The sequence below is a fragment of the Tachypleus tridentatus genome, chromosome 8 (genome assembly GCF_004210375.1).
Source record: "Tachypleus tridentatus isolate NWPU-2018 chromosome 8, ASM421037v1, whole genome shotgun sequence".
Classification (NCBI taxonomy): Eukaryota; Metazoa; Arthropoda; class Merostomata; order Xiphosura; family Limulidae; genus Tachypleus; species Tachypleus tridentatus.
The window spans coordinates 44,088,025-44,107,026 of NC_134832.1; the positions used below are offsets into that span (position 1 = coordinate 44,088,025).

The following is a 19,002-nucleotide window of genomic DNA, read 5'->3' on the forward strand; positions in this document are numbered from 1 at the left end:
AATATCCATGTGTACATTACAAACTCTTATAATAGTTTACATTATTCAGTTAAACATTAGATACATGAAACATCTTAGTATAGTGGGTGTGTGTCAGCTGTTTGTTTTTTATTAATTAACCAAAAGTATTAGCAGTAAACATTCAAACTTGACTGTTGAGTTTCTTTACTATTAAGAATTTGTTCTGATAAGTACTGAAGATTGTATGTAATTTAAACAATAGTTTGATATGTTCAGTAATGCTATCAGTTTCTGAATGTTACACCTAACTTGAATTAAATAAAAACTCAACATATTAAGAAACCAAATAAACACAGCCACAAAACTATGTTCACCTGATGAAATCCACAAAATAAAACAACAGTTCATCAATATCAACAAATTTCCTCTGAAAACTGTGGAAAAAATTATATGCACACACCTAGACCAACAACAAACAACTAAACCTTATACTGCTGCATACCATATGATCCCAACATCAATGAAAAATAACCAACACTTGGAAAAAAACTTAAAACACAATATTCCAGTAAACACCAAATTTATTTAAAAACCAGGTACAAAACTAAGGTCTATACTATGTGAAAACTACACTGAAAAACACAACACCAACAACTTTTATATTGGAGAAACAAGCAGAAAAATGGAAACTAGATTCAAAGAACACAAAAAACACCTTCACAAGTTTTCAAACACTGCAGATGAAATAAACACATCACCACCATAGTGATGATGTGAAAACACCCAAATACTAAATAAACAAATGCAAAATTAAAGAGAAGCCTTACTTGTACAGCAACTAAAACCAAAATTAAACCAATGTAAAGGAATTCCTACACTAATTAACAACCTAACATTACCTGCAATGCCCCCTATAATTTCGTATCCGTCAACAATCACATTCAAACACTCTTTCTTAACCTGAAAATGACCTATGAAGATCAACACGTTCTCTCCTTATCAGTAAAAGTGTTAATACCCATACCAGCCATTCTGAGATGTGTTCAGTGACACTATCAGCTTCTCACAACCTGACTTTTTCAGTGGATTCAACAACCCTAAGACTAGTATTACCTAATTTGTGATGAATTACATCCAAAAATTAATTGACTGTTTTAATCACTAAGAGGAAATTTTTGGCAGCTTAGTGTTCCATTTTTAGATAGTTTAACTATGTATTCAAATCTTTAAAAACCATTTTAATAAGGAGAAAATCAAAACAGCGTATGAATTAACTCTAGGTTCAGCATTAATGCTAGCCCAATATGCTTTCAGACTCGTTGCACTTTAGTCTATAAATTAATACTGGGTAATCTTTTGACTTTTTAATACACTCATGCATTCAATTTGTTGCCTTTTCTTTGTCATATTAACTTCTCAGCATGCATAAAGTGTTTATTTTCAAAGGCAGAAAAAGAAGTAATTTAACAGTCATTCAAAAAACTTTTCTATGTGAATAAATATTAGTACGTTTATTTTATTTCAAAGACTGGACAATCATAGTATCATATCGATTCAATAACATTTAGATCAGCATTTTCATCTGTATCTTTGTGACGTGTCTTGGAAAAAATGTTTTGTGTATGGCACTAGCAGTGGTTTAAACTTTGGTTATAATCATTCACTATCATACTGCTAAAGATTGAAAACTACCTGTGTTGAAGACACTGATTCCTTACTTCAGAGTAAGAGGTTTTCCAACAGCTTATTACCTTCTTATCCCCTGATACTGTTATTTCTTTTGAAGCAGCTTTTAAAGTCTATTCTTCATAATAAATCCTCAAATGTTGGTTTTATAGATACAACATATGAAGATCCTTTAGGCCCAATGGAGGAAAGACCAAAAACTGCTGCACGAAAGAAAGATGCAGATGATGATGAATTTGACAATGAAGAACTTGGAGATGACTTACTACCAGAGTAGAGGAAGTTTTAACCAAAGAAACCTAATTATTAATACTGTATTGAATACAAATCACTCTGGTATATTCTGCCTGGTGGCAGACTGCAAGTTTGAATTTTTGTCACTAAATGTGCTCTCCCTTTTTGACACAATGGTCACTTCAACTGTTCATTTGTAAAAAAAATAGTGTTGACTAGCTTTCTCTCTTCTAGTATATCACATTACTAGTGCAAAATTAAAAACCCAAACAGTATTTCTTGCTTTTAACAATGTCTAATCACTTGTCCAACTACATCACCTGAGATAAGTTTTCTGATTCTACTTCTTAGTTTCTTTTACATACAACAATCCTAATTCTGACCCTGCTTTATCAAATGGCAAGTGTAGGTTAGTCTAATTTTCAATAGTTAGAGAACTGTCTAGTTATTTCACTTTCACATGTACACTGTTGAAGTTTATATTTTCTAAGATTTTGTATCTTTGATCTTTATGCTAGTTTGCAATAGAATACCAATACAGATTCTTTTTATTTTATTTCTATAGGTGTGTATTTAAAGGGGTAAATAACCCATCCCAGTTTTCTTGTGATAAAGCATGTATTTGTTATTATCTAGTCATTTGGAATAGTAGTGTATTTTGATTTAAAATCAAAACTTTCAGAGGAATTATATATTTTTTTAATTACTATTCTGTCACACTGGTGTAGTATCCTTATGATAGAAATGTTGTTTTGTAGACAGTGCCTTAGGAATTTGCAAACTGGCTACAATCAAGAATTTTAACAAAAATCTCTAGTTTAGCACTACAGTCATTAGACAAACAGTCAAAAAAAGGTTTAAACTCACCAATGTAATACCCTGGAAGTATTTATCTCCTTTCGCTTAACATCCATAACAAGAGAAACTAAATTTACAGTGCATTTACATTTTGACTGTAAGTGCTTGAACAGATGTGTGTAACAAATAAATGTTTTATCTGACCACAAAGTTTTAATTTGTCAAGGAATGATTTTTATTACATAGCCTGTACACCATGGCCAATATTTACAGTGGCAAATGCTGCTACTTACAGTATGTACAGGGTACAGTCAAGTGCTTGCAGCTACTGTACAGTACAAAAATAAAGCACATTCTAAAAATACCCACCTATAATCAAAGCACACTTTTAGTTCTGAATAAATAACTTTCAAGGTGGGACTGGGGCAAAAAAGCCTAGGATAATTTTAAAAGCCATATTTACTACACATCCTACTGAGATCTAAGTGGTTTGTCACTGGCTATAGATTTGGTGTTATCACACGTACACAGGAGACCCCTGGTTCTCATTTTCATCAGTGTTAATTCTTACAGGATAAGCTTGACCCCCATCATCAAAAAATCGCCTAAACGTAAACTCAAAGAATGCATGTTCTGGATGTTTTCCATTTTCATATCCATCCTCAGATTTACTGTCTCCGCTAGAACCTGAGCTGCGGAGTTTGTCCGGATCCACTGGATCAAAGTTGGATGTATCTGTTGGATACCTAATTCGTGGCATGTAAGGAGCTCCCTGTTTTCGCAGACCACTCTTGAAATTTATATCTTTAAAAAACTGGTGTGCTTTGATTTCATCAGCACTGTTTTTACCAAGTCGCTTGTCGGGACCACAGCACAACTTCAGAATCAAGTCAGTAGCTTCTACTGAAAGATTTGCTGCTCGAGGGATGTGAAGACACTTCTCCCAGTTTATGACCTAACAAGAGAATAACAAATTAAGATAACCATGTCCTGAAAAGAATGTGGTTAAATTCAGTGTAGTTTTTCACTTCCTTAAAATTGTATCAAGATGAAAGAGTTAAATGTTTTATAATTCCTATATTAACACACCTTCATGTCCATCTTAACTATGAATCTGGTTTAATATTTAGTATTGTAGACACTGAGCAAATATCATTAACTTATCCTCCTCAGAGATATTCTGAATAGGAGAATGTACACTTATGCAACACCTTTCTAAATAAATTTAACTTCTAAATCTGGTATTATTAAGCTTGTGTGCTATTTTTATACCAATTGTAACAGAAAAACACGAGTCCCTTTTGTTGGTTTAATGCCCAAACTATATTTATTGTAATGTTAAAAATGTTTTATAGCAAATACCAAAAACTCAGTTTAGTATCAACATTTCATGGATTATTATGTATATTAATAATTATGATCAGTGGATCCACCACCACAGAAGTTACCTTATACTGTGTCTCTCCTGGATTACTTGCTAAGAAAGGTGGTTGTCCAACAACCATCTCATACAGAATTACTCCTACACTCCACCAGTCACATAGTTGTGTATACCCTGCACAGTAAAACATACTTAAATCATTCTTTCTCTTTAACAAATATACTGTTATATCACTTTTATATAATAAAAAATAATCAAGCATGTAAACTTTCTTGATATTTAAAAACATACTAACACCACATGACATTGTTTTACCTGCATTATAGGACTAAAGTCATTTGCATATATCCTATCAGATAATGACAATGAAGTTTTCTGCAAGTCCTTATTCTGTTTTATAAGTTACTTACCAACTAATTTTATAGTTTCTTAGTGACTGTTAATTTTAAAAAAGAAATAACAGTTTCGATACTATTTAATGTTTATGTAATATTCTGCAGCTTGGAACAAAAGAAGTTCCTTGGTAATTTCTTCAATGAATTATACATCAATGAACTGCATATTTTTTCATTTTGAAATTGTAATTAAGTTTAAAAGTAACAGCAGTAAAAACTAATTCTCTCAGAATTCTACCACAAATCAGAGATCTTATCTAAGTATTCTTTCCAGGTTTGTGAACTGAAAGGATAACTAGAATTTCACTGATGCGTTAGGCACAGGTTGAAGAAAAATAATTATTATTAGCAAACAGATCATGTGAAAAGTACTTAATGTTTTGGTCAAAACAATGTCACACCCACAGAGGGCAAAATTTAAAACAAAGCACAAGTCACTGAGAACCAGAACATTTGCAGGTAATAAATACTGAAGTAAACTACAACATATTCATATGCTAAAATTATGTTTAGTAAAATAAATCAACTGGGAGTAATTTCTATTTATGTAAAAAATATAAAGATAAAATGAAAATAAAAATCATAAGAGTATGTCATACGGTTTCATACCATGAAACATTTATCATAAATGTAAATAAATATTGTAATATGTAAAACTTATAAGCATCAAATAATTCACACTTTCAATACATTTAATTTTATGACTGAAAAGTCCTTTGATCCTACTGCAGTGAGACACAGGTCAAAGGCCATATTGTACTGTGTTTGTTCACTCACATTCAAAATTTTATTGAACTAGTATTTTAGGAATGTATGTCAATAAGTTTGGTATCAAACTGTACATTAGTATTATATATTAGTTAATTTCATAATTTAAAAAAAGTAAACATTAAAGATGAAATCCTAAATATCAACGTTTGTGTGTCACATGGTATGATGAAAGCAGAAATGGTTCAAATGAAATGTTTGCAATGTACAAATACAATGTCAATAGAATGGAATAAGAATCTCCTTTCTTTTCTATTTGCTGATATATTGATCATGTACTGAATCAAAGCACTGGCCCACTTACCTCTTTCCATTTTTGGAAATACTCTCTTTTATACATTTACTTCTATGACAAGTGAATAACCAATCAAAAGTACAGAATATTCCCCTTGTGGATTTCCCAGCCATTTTCAACTGTCACAACATGTTCTTTTGACACAATCTTCAAACCAATAATTTGAGTCTCATTCTAAATTTCACTTTGTTAGACCCACATACAGCTTAGCTACTAAGTTTAAGAACTTGTTTAAATAGGAACATGCTACATTTCATGTAAATGTTACACAACTTTCATAAAGTTATTCATACAAACACACACGACAACAGCAAATTAATTTCTTAGTTGGCTCCAAAGCCAGAGATCCACATGGCACTTCTGGAAGTTAGAAGGGTCTACATGCTCTAGTGCAATAAACATTCACATTACTCACTTGTAGAGTAACCAGCAAATATAAGACTATTAGCAGGTTATGCCACTCTATCTCATGTTCCAATGATCAAACCGGTCATTTCACAAAATACCTGTACAAGTTAGTTTATACAATGGCAAATGACTAACCATTTAAAACCACATCACTGAAAAAGCAGGTAGAGAATACCTTGCATGAACCTATACTATCTTACCATGTTAATATTCTTTTTCAATTCTAAATACATTGATGCATTATGAAACTTACATACTTTGTTGTAACCATTTTTTCTGTACATTTTGACTAATAAAAAAGACACGACAACTTATTAGCTCAGTAAAATAAGAGTTTGTTGTAATTATTTTTTTTAATGAAATTTGCTGAATTAAATACATGTACATACAAAGATATCTTACCAAGATTTGTCATAAAACAAACGTTTTTAATAGAAAGCTGTACGATTTCATAATCTACATCAATCACTGTTATCCAATGATTGTAATCCATAGCTAGATTCTTTGGATCAATATAACTTATACAGGCATGTCAATGACATTTAGGAAAAAAAGAGGAAAAGGTGTATAGCCTGGCGCCACAGCGCAGCGCAGCCACGCCTGACTAGGGGGGTCTGAGGGCATGACCCCCTGGGAAATTTAAAAAAAATGGATGCTATTTGGTGTGATTTGGTGCAATCTGGGACATAATTTCTTTGTTTTTTGACATTGCAATGTTGGAAAAGTACACAATATATATCATATAAAATAACAAAAGGAAATTAAAAGACTAAATCAAACTAATAAAAACTATAACTTTCATTTACAGTTTTTAGCAGATTGATTATTTTGTATTCATTTTTTAGAAGATATATCAAAATATCTAAAATTAACAAATAAAATAAAAATAAATGAAATTTAAGATTGTTTATTTGCTATTTATTCAGTTTAATTTTTTTCTAAATCAAAATATATTAGTAATATGAGTTAATAAAGCCAAAATAACTCAGTAAATATTTCAAATACAAATCATTTCATTATTATCCTTTTTGTCATCAATAACATCATCATCATCAACTACTGGTATGCTGCCAATTAAATGTTTTACAGTCATTGCCAATAACTACTTCTCTGCTGCATATATTCCATGCAATTTTCAAATCACATAAAATTACTCTTTTGACTACCTACAGTTCAAATTGTTCATCTATGCAATCTTGTCATTATACTACTGGTACCTTAATGTCAGTGAATTTTCCATTCTTTCACAAATTGACAATACAAACTAAAACAGCATATGAAGAAAAGCTATGACATTGCTTAAAAATTCAACTACTGATATGGTTGAATATTAAACTACTGATATCAGTGATATGCCTCAGAAATTAAGTTTTGTACAGTCACTGACATCAACAACTACTGCTCTGCTGCATGTACGAGGGCTGTTCAAAAAATACGCGGACTGTTTGAATTGCGCGGCTCCAGTTTGTTCCAGGGGAGTCCGCTTAGTGTCGCTAGGTTCGCACAGATCAGCTGATTACGACGCCATTTCCGATTGCAGATATCTTCATTTGTGTATTAGCTACGCGGTTTTAAGTGAAGTGCGATTTTTTCGTTTGGCGGATTTCAGAATGAATGACCTGAAGGAACAACAACTTGCTGTGAAATTTGTGTTAAACTTGGAAAATCTGCGACTGAAACTTTTGCTATGCTTAACACGGCTTACGGTGATGTTGCTATGAAGCGTACGGCATGTTTCAAGTGGCATGAATGTTTTAAGGATGGTCGACAGTCCATTGAAGATGATGGCGTCCTGGGCGTCCTTCCCGTCAACTGACGACCCACACGTCGACAAAATCAACACCCTGGTGCGGGCAAATCGACGTCTGACTGTCAGGGAACTTGCTGAAGAGTGTGGGATATCAGTTGGATCTTGTTACGAGATTTTGACCGAAAAATTAAAGATGCACCACGTTGCTGCGAAATTCAGCCCTCAGAACTCGTGAGTTTTTGGCCAAACACTCGATCACTGTTCTTCCCCACCCCCCCTACTCACCTGACCTTGCTCCTTGCGATTTTTTCTTATTCCCCAAACTCAAAAGACCCTTGAAAGGAAGAAGATTTGAGACGATTCCGAGATTAAGGCAAATGCGACGAAGGAGCTGGAGGATATTACAAAAGAAGCGTACCAGGACTGTTTCAACAAGTGGAAACACCGTTGGGATAAGTGTATGCGTTGGGGAAGAGAGTACTTTGAAGGGGTCCCAGACCTGTAACTTCTAAATAAAGTACATTTTGTTTTATGACGTCAGTCCGCGTATTTTTTGAACAGACCTCGTATTCCATTAAAATTTCAAATTACTTGAAATTACTCTACATGACTACCTACAGTAAAACTTGTTCATCTATACAATCTTGTCAGTAAATTACTGGTACCTCAATATCATTATATTTTTCATTCTTTCACAATACAAACTGAAACAGCAAATCAAGGAAAGCTTTGACATTGCTTCAAAATAAAATTAATGATATGCTTTAAAATAAACCACTGGCACTGTATGCTGCAGATAATAATAAAATGTTTTTCAGTCACTGATATCAACTTCTGCTCTGCTGCATAAATTACAGTCAAATTTCAAATCACTTAATTTCCTTTAATCAATCTTGGCTGCTTTCCTCTTTTTTCGAGACAAGGGTTTCCAGTGCTCTCTTCCGAGCTTTTTTCTCTCCTTCTCTGAATGGGCAGCTCTCTGTGCCTCTGCGGCTTTCTGGACTTTTTCTTTAGCCAAGGTGGCTGGGCCAGATTTCACAGAACCATAGGCCTCAAACCTTTCTGCCCGTTTCTTCTGATTCTCCCTCAGCTTTGAGGTATACTTTGAAGCTGCTGATCTAATGTCCTTACACATTCTCTTGTCTACAGGATCAAAATGAACATCTTTCCTTTTAAACATTTCAATCGCTGTTGTTTCTTTAAAGCGTAGAGAATATTTTATCGTCTGGTATGCACACCAGACGAAACGAGACTGCCTCCAAGATGGCGGTCAGATTTTGTTTTTTCTGCAATAAACATTGAAAAAATACGATTTCTCCTCAAAAACCACCTACCCAGCCCCCAAATCGCTCATATTTTCTCCTCAAATTTACACGAATCTCGTGGGTGATCGTTGGCCGTTTGAAAACTGCGGAAATCCATGTTTCAGCGGAAAAATGGCACGCATGTTATAAGACTGAAAATAATTTTGAGATCTGTGACACTTAACATGTTTTCGCCTGAAACAAAAAGTTCTTAATTACTGAATACAATTTAGAGAATTCTGTCATACTTCTAGTCTTCCAAGTTTCACCACATCGTATCTATTTGTCCAATTTCTGCTCCATCTTGGAATTAGCTGCCTGACCATTAATTGGCTAGTTAATTAAAAGGAGCCTCTATAATTTTGATTTAGAGTAAACATTAAAGCAGATAATGCAATCTTAGATAAAACCTAACAGTCCTAGTGTCAAGTATATAACTATGCCTGTGACCTGAACAAAATACTGGATCAGTGTCAGTATGCCCAAGAGCTGATACTGGAAGCACATTTGGACAATCTGCATTTGTGTGTTCCACATATCTAGATGACATCCATAATGTATATTTACTAGTGGCATATGTCAAGCTTTAAAACTTGTCTTCAAATAAACCATGCACATATCAGACTACATAAAAAGACAAATTTTCAGTGAAATACAAAACAGTTATATATCAGACAAAGTTGAAGAATATCTCTTCTATTAATTTTCCTGTAAACTTTTAAACAAATCCTAATCTTGGGATAGACAGCACTCTTTCAGTCATGAAGGTACTTGAATGTATTGCATATTTTCATAGGTCAGTGGTGTCCAACATGGTTGCCACTTGCCAAATAGCAAAACAACTACTGACCTGTGGTAAATTTGTGCTTCACTTCTACAACGTATTTTTTAAAATCGAATTTTATCAGTAATTTTAAACATTGTTATGCATTTTTCTATCTCTCTATATCTATAAAAAAACAGTTACATTTTTGTCATGTGTTGAAAATGTTGATATATTCTTCATAATTTTGGTGATTATGAAAAAAATCTGTTGGATGCCACTGTCATAGGTAAACAAACTTACCAATCTAATCTTAAAAATTGGATCAGAAAAACATCAGGAAATCCTTTGTATCAGATAGGCAGCAGCAGCTGATATGAAGATTGGTCATAGGCTTACAGTAACCCCAATATTAATCTTAATATTATAAATAAAAATTATTAGATTATTCTTAAATGTAGCCTTAGTAAGTAAGATAGTAACTGCACCACCACTATCAAATCATTTTTCTCACCTGATTTAAATATGTTGGTTTATGACCAATCTAACAACAGAAATGGAGGCCGACTGTGCTTTTCACCCAGTTGTACTTATTAAAATGAAACCCAGAATATTAACAAAAATAAAGAATCCAACAATCTGCTTTGTTATTTATACGATAGGAATGCAGCTTATAATTTCCACTGACATGTCAGACACTTTGACTGGTGTCTACAACTATATATGGATTGCTCTAAAATTCTTAACCATTAATTAATACAAAACTACTGAAGATGATTGTATAATTCTCTAATGTTGTGAAGCACCTCTATCACATAGGTTAAAATACAGATTTTTTCATTTTCTACACTTCTTCTGCAGATTACAAGATACTTAGAAGCCTAGAGTTTGATAATGTGAAATAATAAGATGTTAATTTCTACAACCACATCCTTGTACGTTTCTTTAAAATAAATAAAAATGCTAAATAAGTTAAAACCTGCCTGTTCTCATGAGCACCTCGGGAGCAATATAATTAGGTGTTCCAACAAGTGAGTGTGCCTGACAACGCTGGTGTTCTCTTCGACGTCGCCTTTCTAAGGGCTTTAAATTAGTCAAGCTGTTACAGTGGCATTCATTGCTCCAGTTATCATCAGGATCCATAGAATCTTGTCTGTTATGTTCTCCTATAAATCAAATTTTTAAACATTGTAATTAACGAGTTTTACACTCTTTTATGATAACACATTCTTAATGAAACTTCTTGCAATATACAGTACACTTTGCTTTTTCATCAAAATAAGAAACTTGGATTAAAATAAGGTTCAAATTTAGTCTTTTTTAAGTTAGTAATTATGTTTAAATTTTCATTTTAAGTTTTTATATTTTCCTATGACATTCTATTTGTCTGTAACTGTTTATAAAAAACAAAGGTTTTTCATTTAACTAACATGTAAGAAGAATTAAAACTACATTTTATAGTTGTCTAACAAATCCATCTGTCAACAAAGATTATGCATAACAGTTGTGGTGACACAACCACGTAACGTTAAAGAGAAAGGCACAGCTCCATGTTACTGAACTAGATAAAGATGTTATTTTAACACTAATTTTTTCTTTAAAAGTTTTATTTTTTTTATACAAACACATACTATTTCAATCTTCCTTCATTAGATTTTAGCCACTGTTTCAGTTGACTGTACTTGAAATGAGACACTAAAACCACTTGTAGGACATTACACAAAGAAAAAATGTGTAACTGACTTTTTATCTGTGTATAATTACTAAATATACATTTCTTTATAAGTGTTACATATTAGCAATCCTTGTATTAGTACAATAAAGTCTTAAAATGCAAGTACCCTACTCATTTTTAGTCGATCATACTTAAATACATTTATAAACCCAGCTTATGATTCTACCGAACACCTTTTATTGAAAATCATGCCCTTCCAATCCATTTTTGATTATAAAAATGCATTCACAATTATTTTAACTGTATGATAGTAGAACAATGTAATGTTTTAAAAAATGGTTGACTATGGTAATCCTTGGAACTTTTTCACTTTATGTATATACACAGAATATCATTCTTATAACACCACAAACATAATTTTCATTCAGATCTTATCCATAGCAATTTCTTGACTTTTAGTGCCATTTTGAAAAGACAAAGAGCTCTTCAAAACATGTTAAAACATAAAATTCCATACAACTCTGTATAGAACCAAATATTAAAATATTAAATAGAACCAAAAATTAAAACATGGGTTATAATAAAAACCTGAAAGACTCTTGAATGGTAAAGAATATTCTAGTATGTTAGTTTTATCTAAATGTCAAGTAGAAACACCAAGGAAAAAAATATTTAAAAAAGTGTTGTTCAACAGCAAGGACAAAAACTTGTCACTTTAACTTTTAAAATTCTGTAATTTAATACAGTTTAAAATTATCACAAATGCTTATAATCAGGTGACATTATGATTATATGTAAAAACAGTACAATTGTAATAATTAAAGTATATCACAAGGTTAAAATATGAAAGATAACACAAAGTGTTATGAATAAAAAACAAATAATCTAATAATAAAAATAAACATGTAATAATTAATTTTATAATGAAGGACATTAGAAAAGGGAAAGATAATAGTTACAGAGGTCCTTTTAACAATAAATGCAAGTGCAAATCATGAGGTACTAACTTACTAAAAGAATGTAACAATATTGTAAATAACAATATCACATGCTTCATCAGTGTTTATAACTTAAATTGTTATCCTTTGTTTCTGTTATCTGTTCTACTCATAAAAATTTTGATACTTCCCCCAAGAGAACTAGTGTTGATAAGGGAATATTTAGCTTCAGCTACTTCAATAATAGCAACCAACATAAACTTTCAATAGATCTATCATATATATTTTTGCATTAAATTGTTGTACATAATAAGAATTAATCTCTTATTAACACAAGTAAAAAAAATTACTTTCTAGACAAATTTAGTAATTAAATAAATGTTTCATTAAATTACTCTGTGGTCTTATATCAATTAGTTTTATAACTTTTTTTTCCCACCTGAAAGATCATAAACTATTAAAACAGTTTTATATTCAGAACACTTGAAATTTTCTGAAAATGTAACTTAAAAAAGGAAAATATACAACCAGAAACAAATGATATAGTTTTTATTTTGTCAAAATAAAAGTGTGCATCTACCACAAGACTGTTGAGTTTTCTTTCATTATTCTATCCAGCTTTTCATTTAATAGTATTAACTCCTTTATTTCTTCTTATTGTTATAACACAGTTCATTTTAGCAGTTTCTTTTTAAGATCATCTCCCTTACAGTTTACAACATATTTATCACTGTAAAAATAAACCTTTATTCAAAATGCAAAGAACATACTCAGTGGACATTCCTTCATGTTTGTAATTATGCACAAAGCTACACAAAGGGCTGTCTGTGTTCTGCCTACCATGAGGCACAATGCACATATACATTTTTTAGGCCTAAATATTTAAAATTACTCAGCAAACTCTAATTAGGCCTACAACAAACAGATGATTTAACACTTTTTATCCAAAAAACAATTATATTGGATAACCCTTTAAATGACAACAGAAGAAAAAACAGCATTACACAACTTTCATATATATGATTGTATAGAAACTGACTAGCTGTATAATTACTACTTACCTACTAAGGTTACACCACTGGGTTACATACTGTGGTCAACACATATTAGAAGATATCTTAAAACTTTTAGATTTCTAGCCAGACATTACGATGGAGCTGGTAAGACTAAATTATACATACCTTCTACAGAATTTATTTTTAGAAATTTACATCTTTAAAGGTATCTGGACCAGTTAAGCACATAAATTTATCCACAGATAATTCTAAACTTTTATATATTTTATTATACTTAATCAGTACATTACACTGTATTTTAACAGACTGAACATGATAAAAGATAGCCAAAGCTACCAAATATGAAGCTCTTTCCACTATTTAAAAAAAATCAAGTACCTCAGACTGATTGTAACATTCATTAATGAAACAATGTTACATCAAGCAGTGTTCCAAGTGTTTCCCACAGATGTCAACAGAACTGGAAAATTAGTAGTATTTGCCAATAAACTAATAATTGGCTCCAATAATCAATTACTACAGCTTTTCTCAAACTATGGTACATAAAATCAAAGCAAAAAATGTTGGCAACTAGTTGCCTTCTTCCCTAGTATGCAGTTCAAAAAAGAAAAAAAGAGTGTACACATGTAGTTTCAGACAGTTGTATTCCTTCTAGTCAGCAACTCAAGGAAAAAAATGAAGCAAGTACTGTTAAAAACTATTTTTCAAATATTAGTTACAGTAGCAACCAGCCTTAGTAGTTATGCCATAACACAGACAGGGTAAGAAAGTTTGGTGACAATGAGAATCTAACCAGAAACCCTTGAATCATAGTTTTGATTAACTGAAAATATCCAAAGCAGTAATAATAATAATAAAAAATCAATCAATAGAAGTAATTGTAATTTGAAGTCAAATAGTTATCTTGACATTAATCAATGTAGTTGCTGCTTATAGGTAATTGATTATATAGATTAATCAATTAAATCACTCAGCTTTATATTCCAATGTACCTGATGAAAATAGTGTAGTGTACAGTGCAGAACCTGAAATTTACTAGTCTTGAAATGTGTATTCAAAATTAAAACCTAATATGACAATTGAGATACAGTTCAAAACATGATGTCACTAAGCCATGCTGTTCCTAGTGCTACTGTTTAGTACATTTAATCATATAAATATGTAAAAGTGTTGCAAAAAACTTGATTAGGATGAACAAAAGAAATTGGGCTAAAGATCCAAGCTACACATCCACCAAAACATTATGCAATTTGGATATTATTCCAACTATATGAACAGAAAAACTGCAGCTTCAGTGGAATACAACTTGTGTTAATAAGTATGACAATAACTATAGATCATGTAAAAACCTTAACTTCAAAAGGGGATAACCAGGATGAATATTTGTGTAAAATATCTAAGTATGCTATTCTCTGTTTTTGCATCACATGTAGAAATTCCTATTTATATTAAATACACCTGTAATTAAAACCTTAATTCTATCACTTAACACTGTTTACTTTTTCTAATATTCTATAAAGGTCTCTGAACTGTTATATTTTCAGTTGTTTCTGATATCCATTGTTACTGTCAGATGACACACAACTACTTAAAAGCCTTGAACATCTTTTCTACAAGATAGTGGTGGTTTGCTAGCTTGACAGAAAAGTATGCAAGAAATAACAGGTTTCCCTGACCCTGAAAATATGTTTCATCCATCTATGAACTAACACAAAAAGCATTAAACCAGACTCTGTTCTGATGATCGTACTCAGCTTAGGCAGATGTATCTTTTTGTGTTTAATATTCTCATCATCTAGATATGCACACAAAATTCACACATAGAAAAGTATCTCAGTGGTATGGAGTAGCTGTTGAGAATTAAGGAAGTAATGTTCATATTTGACATCAAGGACAAAAATGAAACAGCACAATAAGGAAAATGCATGAGAAGACAGCCGTAGGCAACATTACAGAAGGTACTATACCCTTCCATTTAGTTTAATGAGACAGAAAACAGATCAACCCACTACCAAAGAACATAATGCACTATACACTTTATTCCTGATATATTAACTGTTTTTTTTTTTTTTAGGGGTGGGGGGTGATCACAACCTCAGGACAAAATTGCACATGAAAGACTTAAAAATTTGACCTATTTGTGTGTTCAAACACTACAGAATATTTAGGCTATGCATAACTTTTCAAACACGATTTGTGAATATAAAAGGCCTTTTGAAATACTTGGATTAATAAATATTCACATAAAAGTCACAATGTCACAAGAAGATTGCGTAACTCATATTTTGCTGGTTAACACTTTAACAATTTAATTTGTATATGACTACGAATAACCAAGTTTCAAATTTTAGTAGACAGCTTCCAAACTCAGAAGTTATGACAAAGATAACTACAGAAAGAATTAGTCAATCATATAAGATGATCTATATGTACCAAAGTTACTCACTATTACTTACAAGATTTTCTAAGAACCATACATAGTAATCACTGAAGTAAAAACAACCAAGTTACAATGATAAAGAATTATTGAAATTAGCAAGAATTGCAACCCTATGTTTAAATATTAATTTAATAATGCATAACCTTCATCTTGAACAATAAGTTCTTTTTAATACTATGGATTATAAAAGTTCAATGTGAAAATGTAAATTCTCACTTTAATTCTTTTCTAATGCCATGGAAACAGATATAAGTGCTTGAAATACTTTTATTTTATGCAATGTGGAAGCATCAAATTTAAGTTTCCAATTATTTGTGTTAAAAATATTTGAAAAGGTAAATAATTATTCTCGTGAGGCTAGAGGTATGCTTGCATTACTCACATGCAATGAATAAATTTACTAAGCATTTCTCTATTAAATAATATATATACATTTTAAGTATAAGAATTAAGCACCATAAAAACGATAACCATGTTAAACTTATTTTTGCTCTTTCATTGCCACATATAAATGAGCTCTCCTAGTGATAGGTTTATTTTTAAATACACAATCTGATTTATAATTACTTATATCTTGCTCAATTACTTGCCACATAACATGTTTTAAGGGATAATTGCTTAAAATACCTCACAGATGATTATGTTCACAGGTCATGAAAAGTATTAAGTAAAATAATTATTTCTCCAGTTACATCCAAAATGTTTAACATTTGATCTTTTAAAATTAATTATAAAAAGTTAATTTCATTGAACACTTATTTTTTAGAACATTTACTTAAAATTGCTTTTCAAAGAGTGTCCTCACAACAGTGGAAAATATCAATAGAAGAATACACAGAATAATATAAGCTTATTATATGAACATCCAATGTTACCCTCATGCCCATGTGGTATTAATAATACCAACTATCTAGTTTTTAAGACCTTAGAGCTTATTTTAATTGGAAGAAATTATAATAATCCTAATTATCTCATTATAAAATTGAATCACAGATTCCTTAATATAATTATGATAAAAATAAACTAAGTCTGATATAAACTACATGTAACACTTTCATATGCACAAATTAACAATTATAATCATACTGTGATGACATAAGCAATCATATTAGGGTTTAAAAAAAGCATACCACAAATTCATAGGTTAAAAAAAATTGTATACGTTTTCTACTTGTTGAGGACAAACAAACAATAAAAACTGTGGAAACGGCTGCCCATTCCACTCGCTCCAACTCAGCCTGTTCACAGTTGTGGTTAGCCTACAGTTCGGTTAACTATTTGACTTCACTGTTGTCAGATACATGAACTACATAAAAAGCAAAAGACTTTAGTTTTTGGTAATTGTATCTTGTGAATATGAGGACTTGCCATTTTGTCCAATAGGACACAGATGTCAAGAAATGAAAACTTTGAACATACTGCACTTGTTTATCTCAACTGAAATAAACAGTATCACAGAATCTTCTAATGCTCCTTGTTATTAAATGTTTTGTATGTGTAATGCTAGTAAGAAGTTAATAAATTTTCCTTCTTTATATATATACTAATTTTCCTAATGAAATCCAAATGTGCAAGTTCAAACAGATTTAATTTACAAATGACAGAAAGGACCACCATCTAGTTTTTTGGTGTTTTTGTAAATCAGCATTTTACGACACTTTAAAGATTTACATGACCTAGTAATCAAACTGACATCAGACTTTGATAGCAGTATAGCAAATGTCAGATATCACAAACATTTGCCACAGTATGACATTAGACATAAAATATCCCCTGATAAAAGTTATTTGTTCAGAATCAGCTGTTAATTATTTCTCCATTACTCATTATTTCATCTCTAGAACTTAACTAAGATTATAACATTTTTTATCACTATTAATGAATTCTAAAGAAGGTATTTTAAACCAAACTGTAAAATTCTACTAAAAATAAGATTAAAGCCAAAACATAAAATATTTTCTCAAATTAATTTACTTCCTGTGTGCCTTCTGTCATCACATGAAATCTCTCATAATTTCAAAAAAATTATAAAATATTTAAATCTGCAAAGAGATAAACACACTGAAACTCTGCAGTATAGACAAGAAAATTAATTAGTTATGATACAGACCAATGAATTAACCAAAAATTGCTAATAAAATAGATAAAAACTACAGCATTTTGTTCCATTTTCTTATGTTTGGTAACATAATGATTTAACAGATGTCTACTTAGTGGCTTTAGCAGAATTAGAACACAATAACTGATAAAATATTTGTTACTTAATATACATTACAAGTAACCAAAATCATCTGAAACAATTTTCAAAGTACAGCTCAAATTATCACTTTCTTACTGTTGTTTTATTTTCTTATTCTGAAACATTGTGGATTTGTTATTAACTACTACACACTCTAAAATTCATGTCTTTCAAAAAAGTGACTCCAATGCATTTAGTGTTACTAAATATACCTAAAAGAGTTCAGTTAAAATTAATTAACAGTCAAAAATAGTTCCAGTTTAAGCATTAGCATTCCATGTGCTCTGCCACTGATCACTGTGCCAGGTTGTGACTAACAATGGGATTCATGATACATTTGTACTAAAAATAAATACAAAAAAATGGGGGGCTATATAAATGTATCAGAAACAATTCTTTCAGTTGTAATATATAATATTTTCCAGTCAATGGTGCTGTATAAAAATATCTAAGCCAAAATCTCTGTTTAACATATACTGAAGTCACATTACCTAGGTTATATGTAAGCTTTAATTCTTTTAAAATGGACTCAGTCCTTCAGACTGACTCACCACAACTTCAGGCTTGTTGTAGTTTTCATGCTATAGCCTTTAAATTAGCAAGTACATCTTCACAAAATTTGTAGGTTATCAGTAATAATTGCAAGGCTTTGATATGCAAGATATCAGAAAATATCAAAGATGGGAGGATCTTATTTTATATTACAGCCTGTCAATACTGGTAACTTGAGAACACAATTCACAGGAAACTACAGACTTTGTATTTGGGTATCATAAACATAAAACTTAAACCAATGCTGCACTCAACAAACCATGTGACACACAAAAATTGATGCTTATGTTTTTTTTTAAATTTACTTTTAAAACAAGAAATTAACTGTTGTATGAGACTAAAACTTGAATTACAGTATACAATTTGATACCTAACTTATTGACGTATATTGATAAAATA

General features: G+C 31.1%; 2 protein-coding genes across 9 annotated transcripts in view; one reads left to right on the plus strand and one right to left on the minus strand.

Annotated features, from left to right (window-relative positions):
* Nucleotides 1-2,889, plus strand: part of nompB (intraflagellar transport protein 88-like protein nompB) — a 63,978-nt gene extending 61,089 nt beyond the window's left edge. For all 5 annotated transcript variants that reach the window (XM_076448673.1, XM_076448670.1, XM_076448674.1 and 2 more), the window contains exon 27: nucleotides 1,800-2,889. In XM_076448673.1, coding sequence (XP_076304788.1) covers nucleotides 1,800-1,924 — 125 coding nt within the window. In that variant the 3' untranslated portion in view covers nucleotides 1,925-2,889. The remainder of the gene's footprint in view (nucleotides 1-1,799) is intronic.
* Nucleotide 2,890: 1 nt separating this feature from the next.
* The window catches only part of wts (serine/threonine-protein kinase warts), a 66,272-nt gene continuing 50,160 nt past the window's right edge, over nucleotides 2,891-19,002 (minus strand). For all 4 annotated transcript variants that reach the window (XM_076448665.1, XM_076448668.1, XM_076448667.1 and 1 more), the window contains 3 exons: nucleotides 10,727-10,909; nucleotides 4,128-4,234; nucleotides 2,891-3,634 (listed from right to left, as the gene is read on the minus strand). In XM_076448665.1, coding sequence (XP_076304780.1) covers nucleotides 3,197-3,634; nucleotides 4,128-4,234; nucleotides 10,727-10,909 — 728 coding nt within the window. In that variant the 3' untranslated portion in view covers nucleotides 2,891-3,196. The remainder of the gene's footprint in view (nucleotides 3,635-4,127; nucleotides 4,235-10,726; nucleotides 10,910-19,002) is intronic.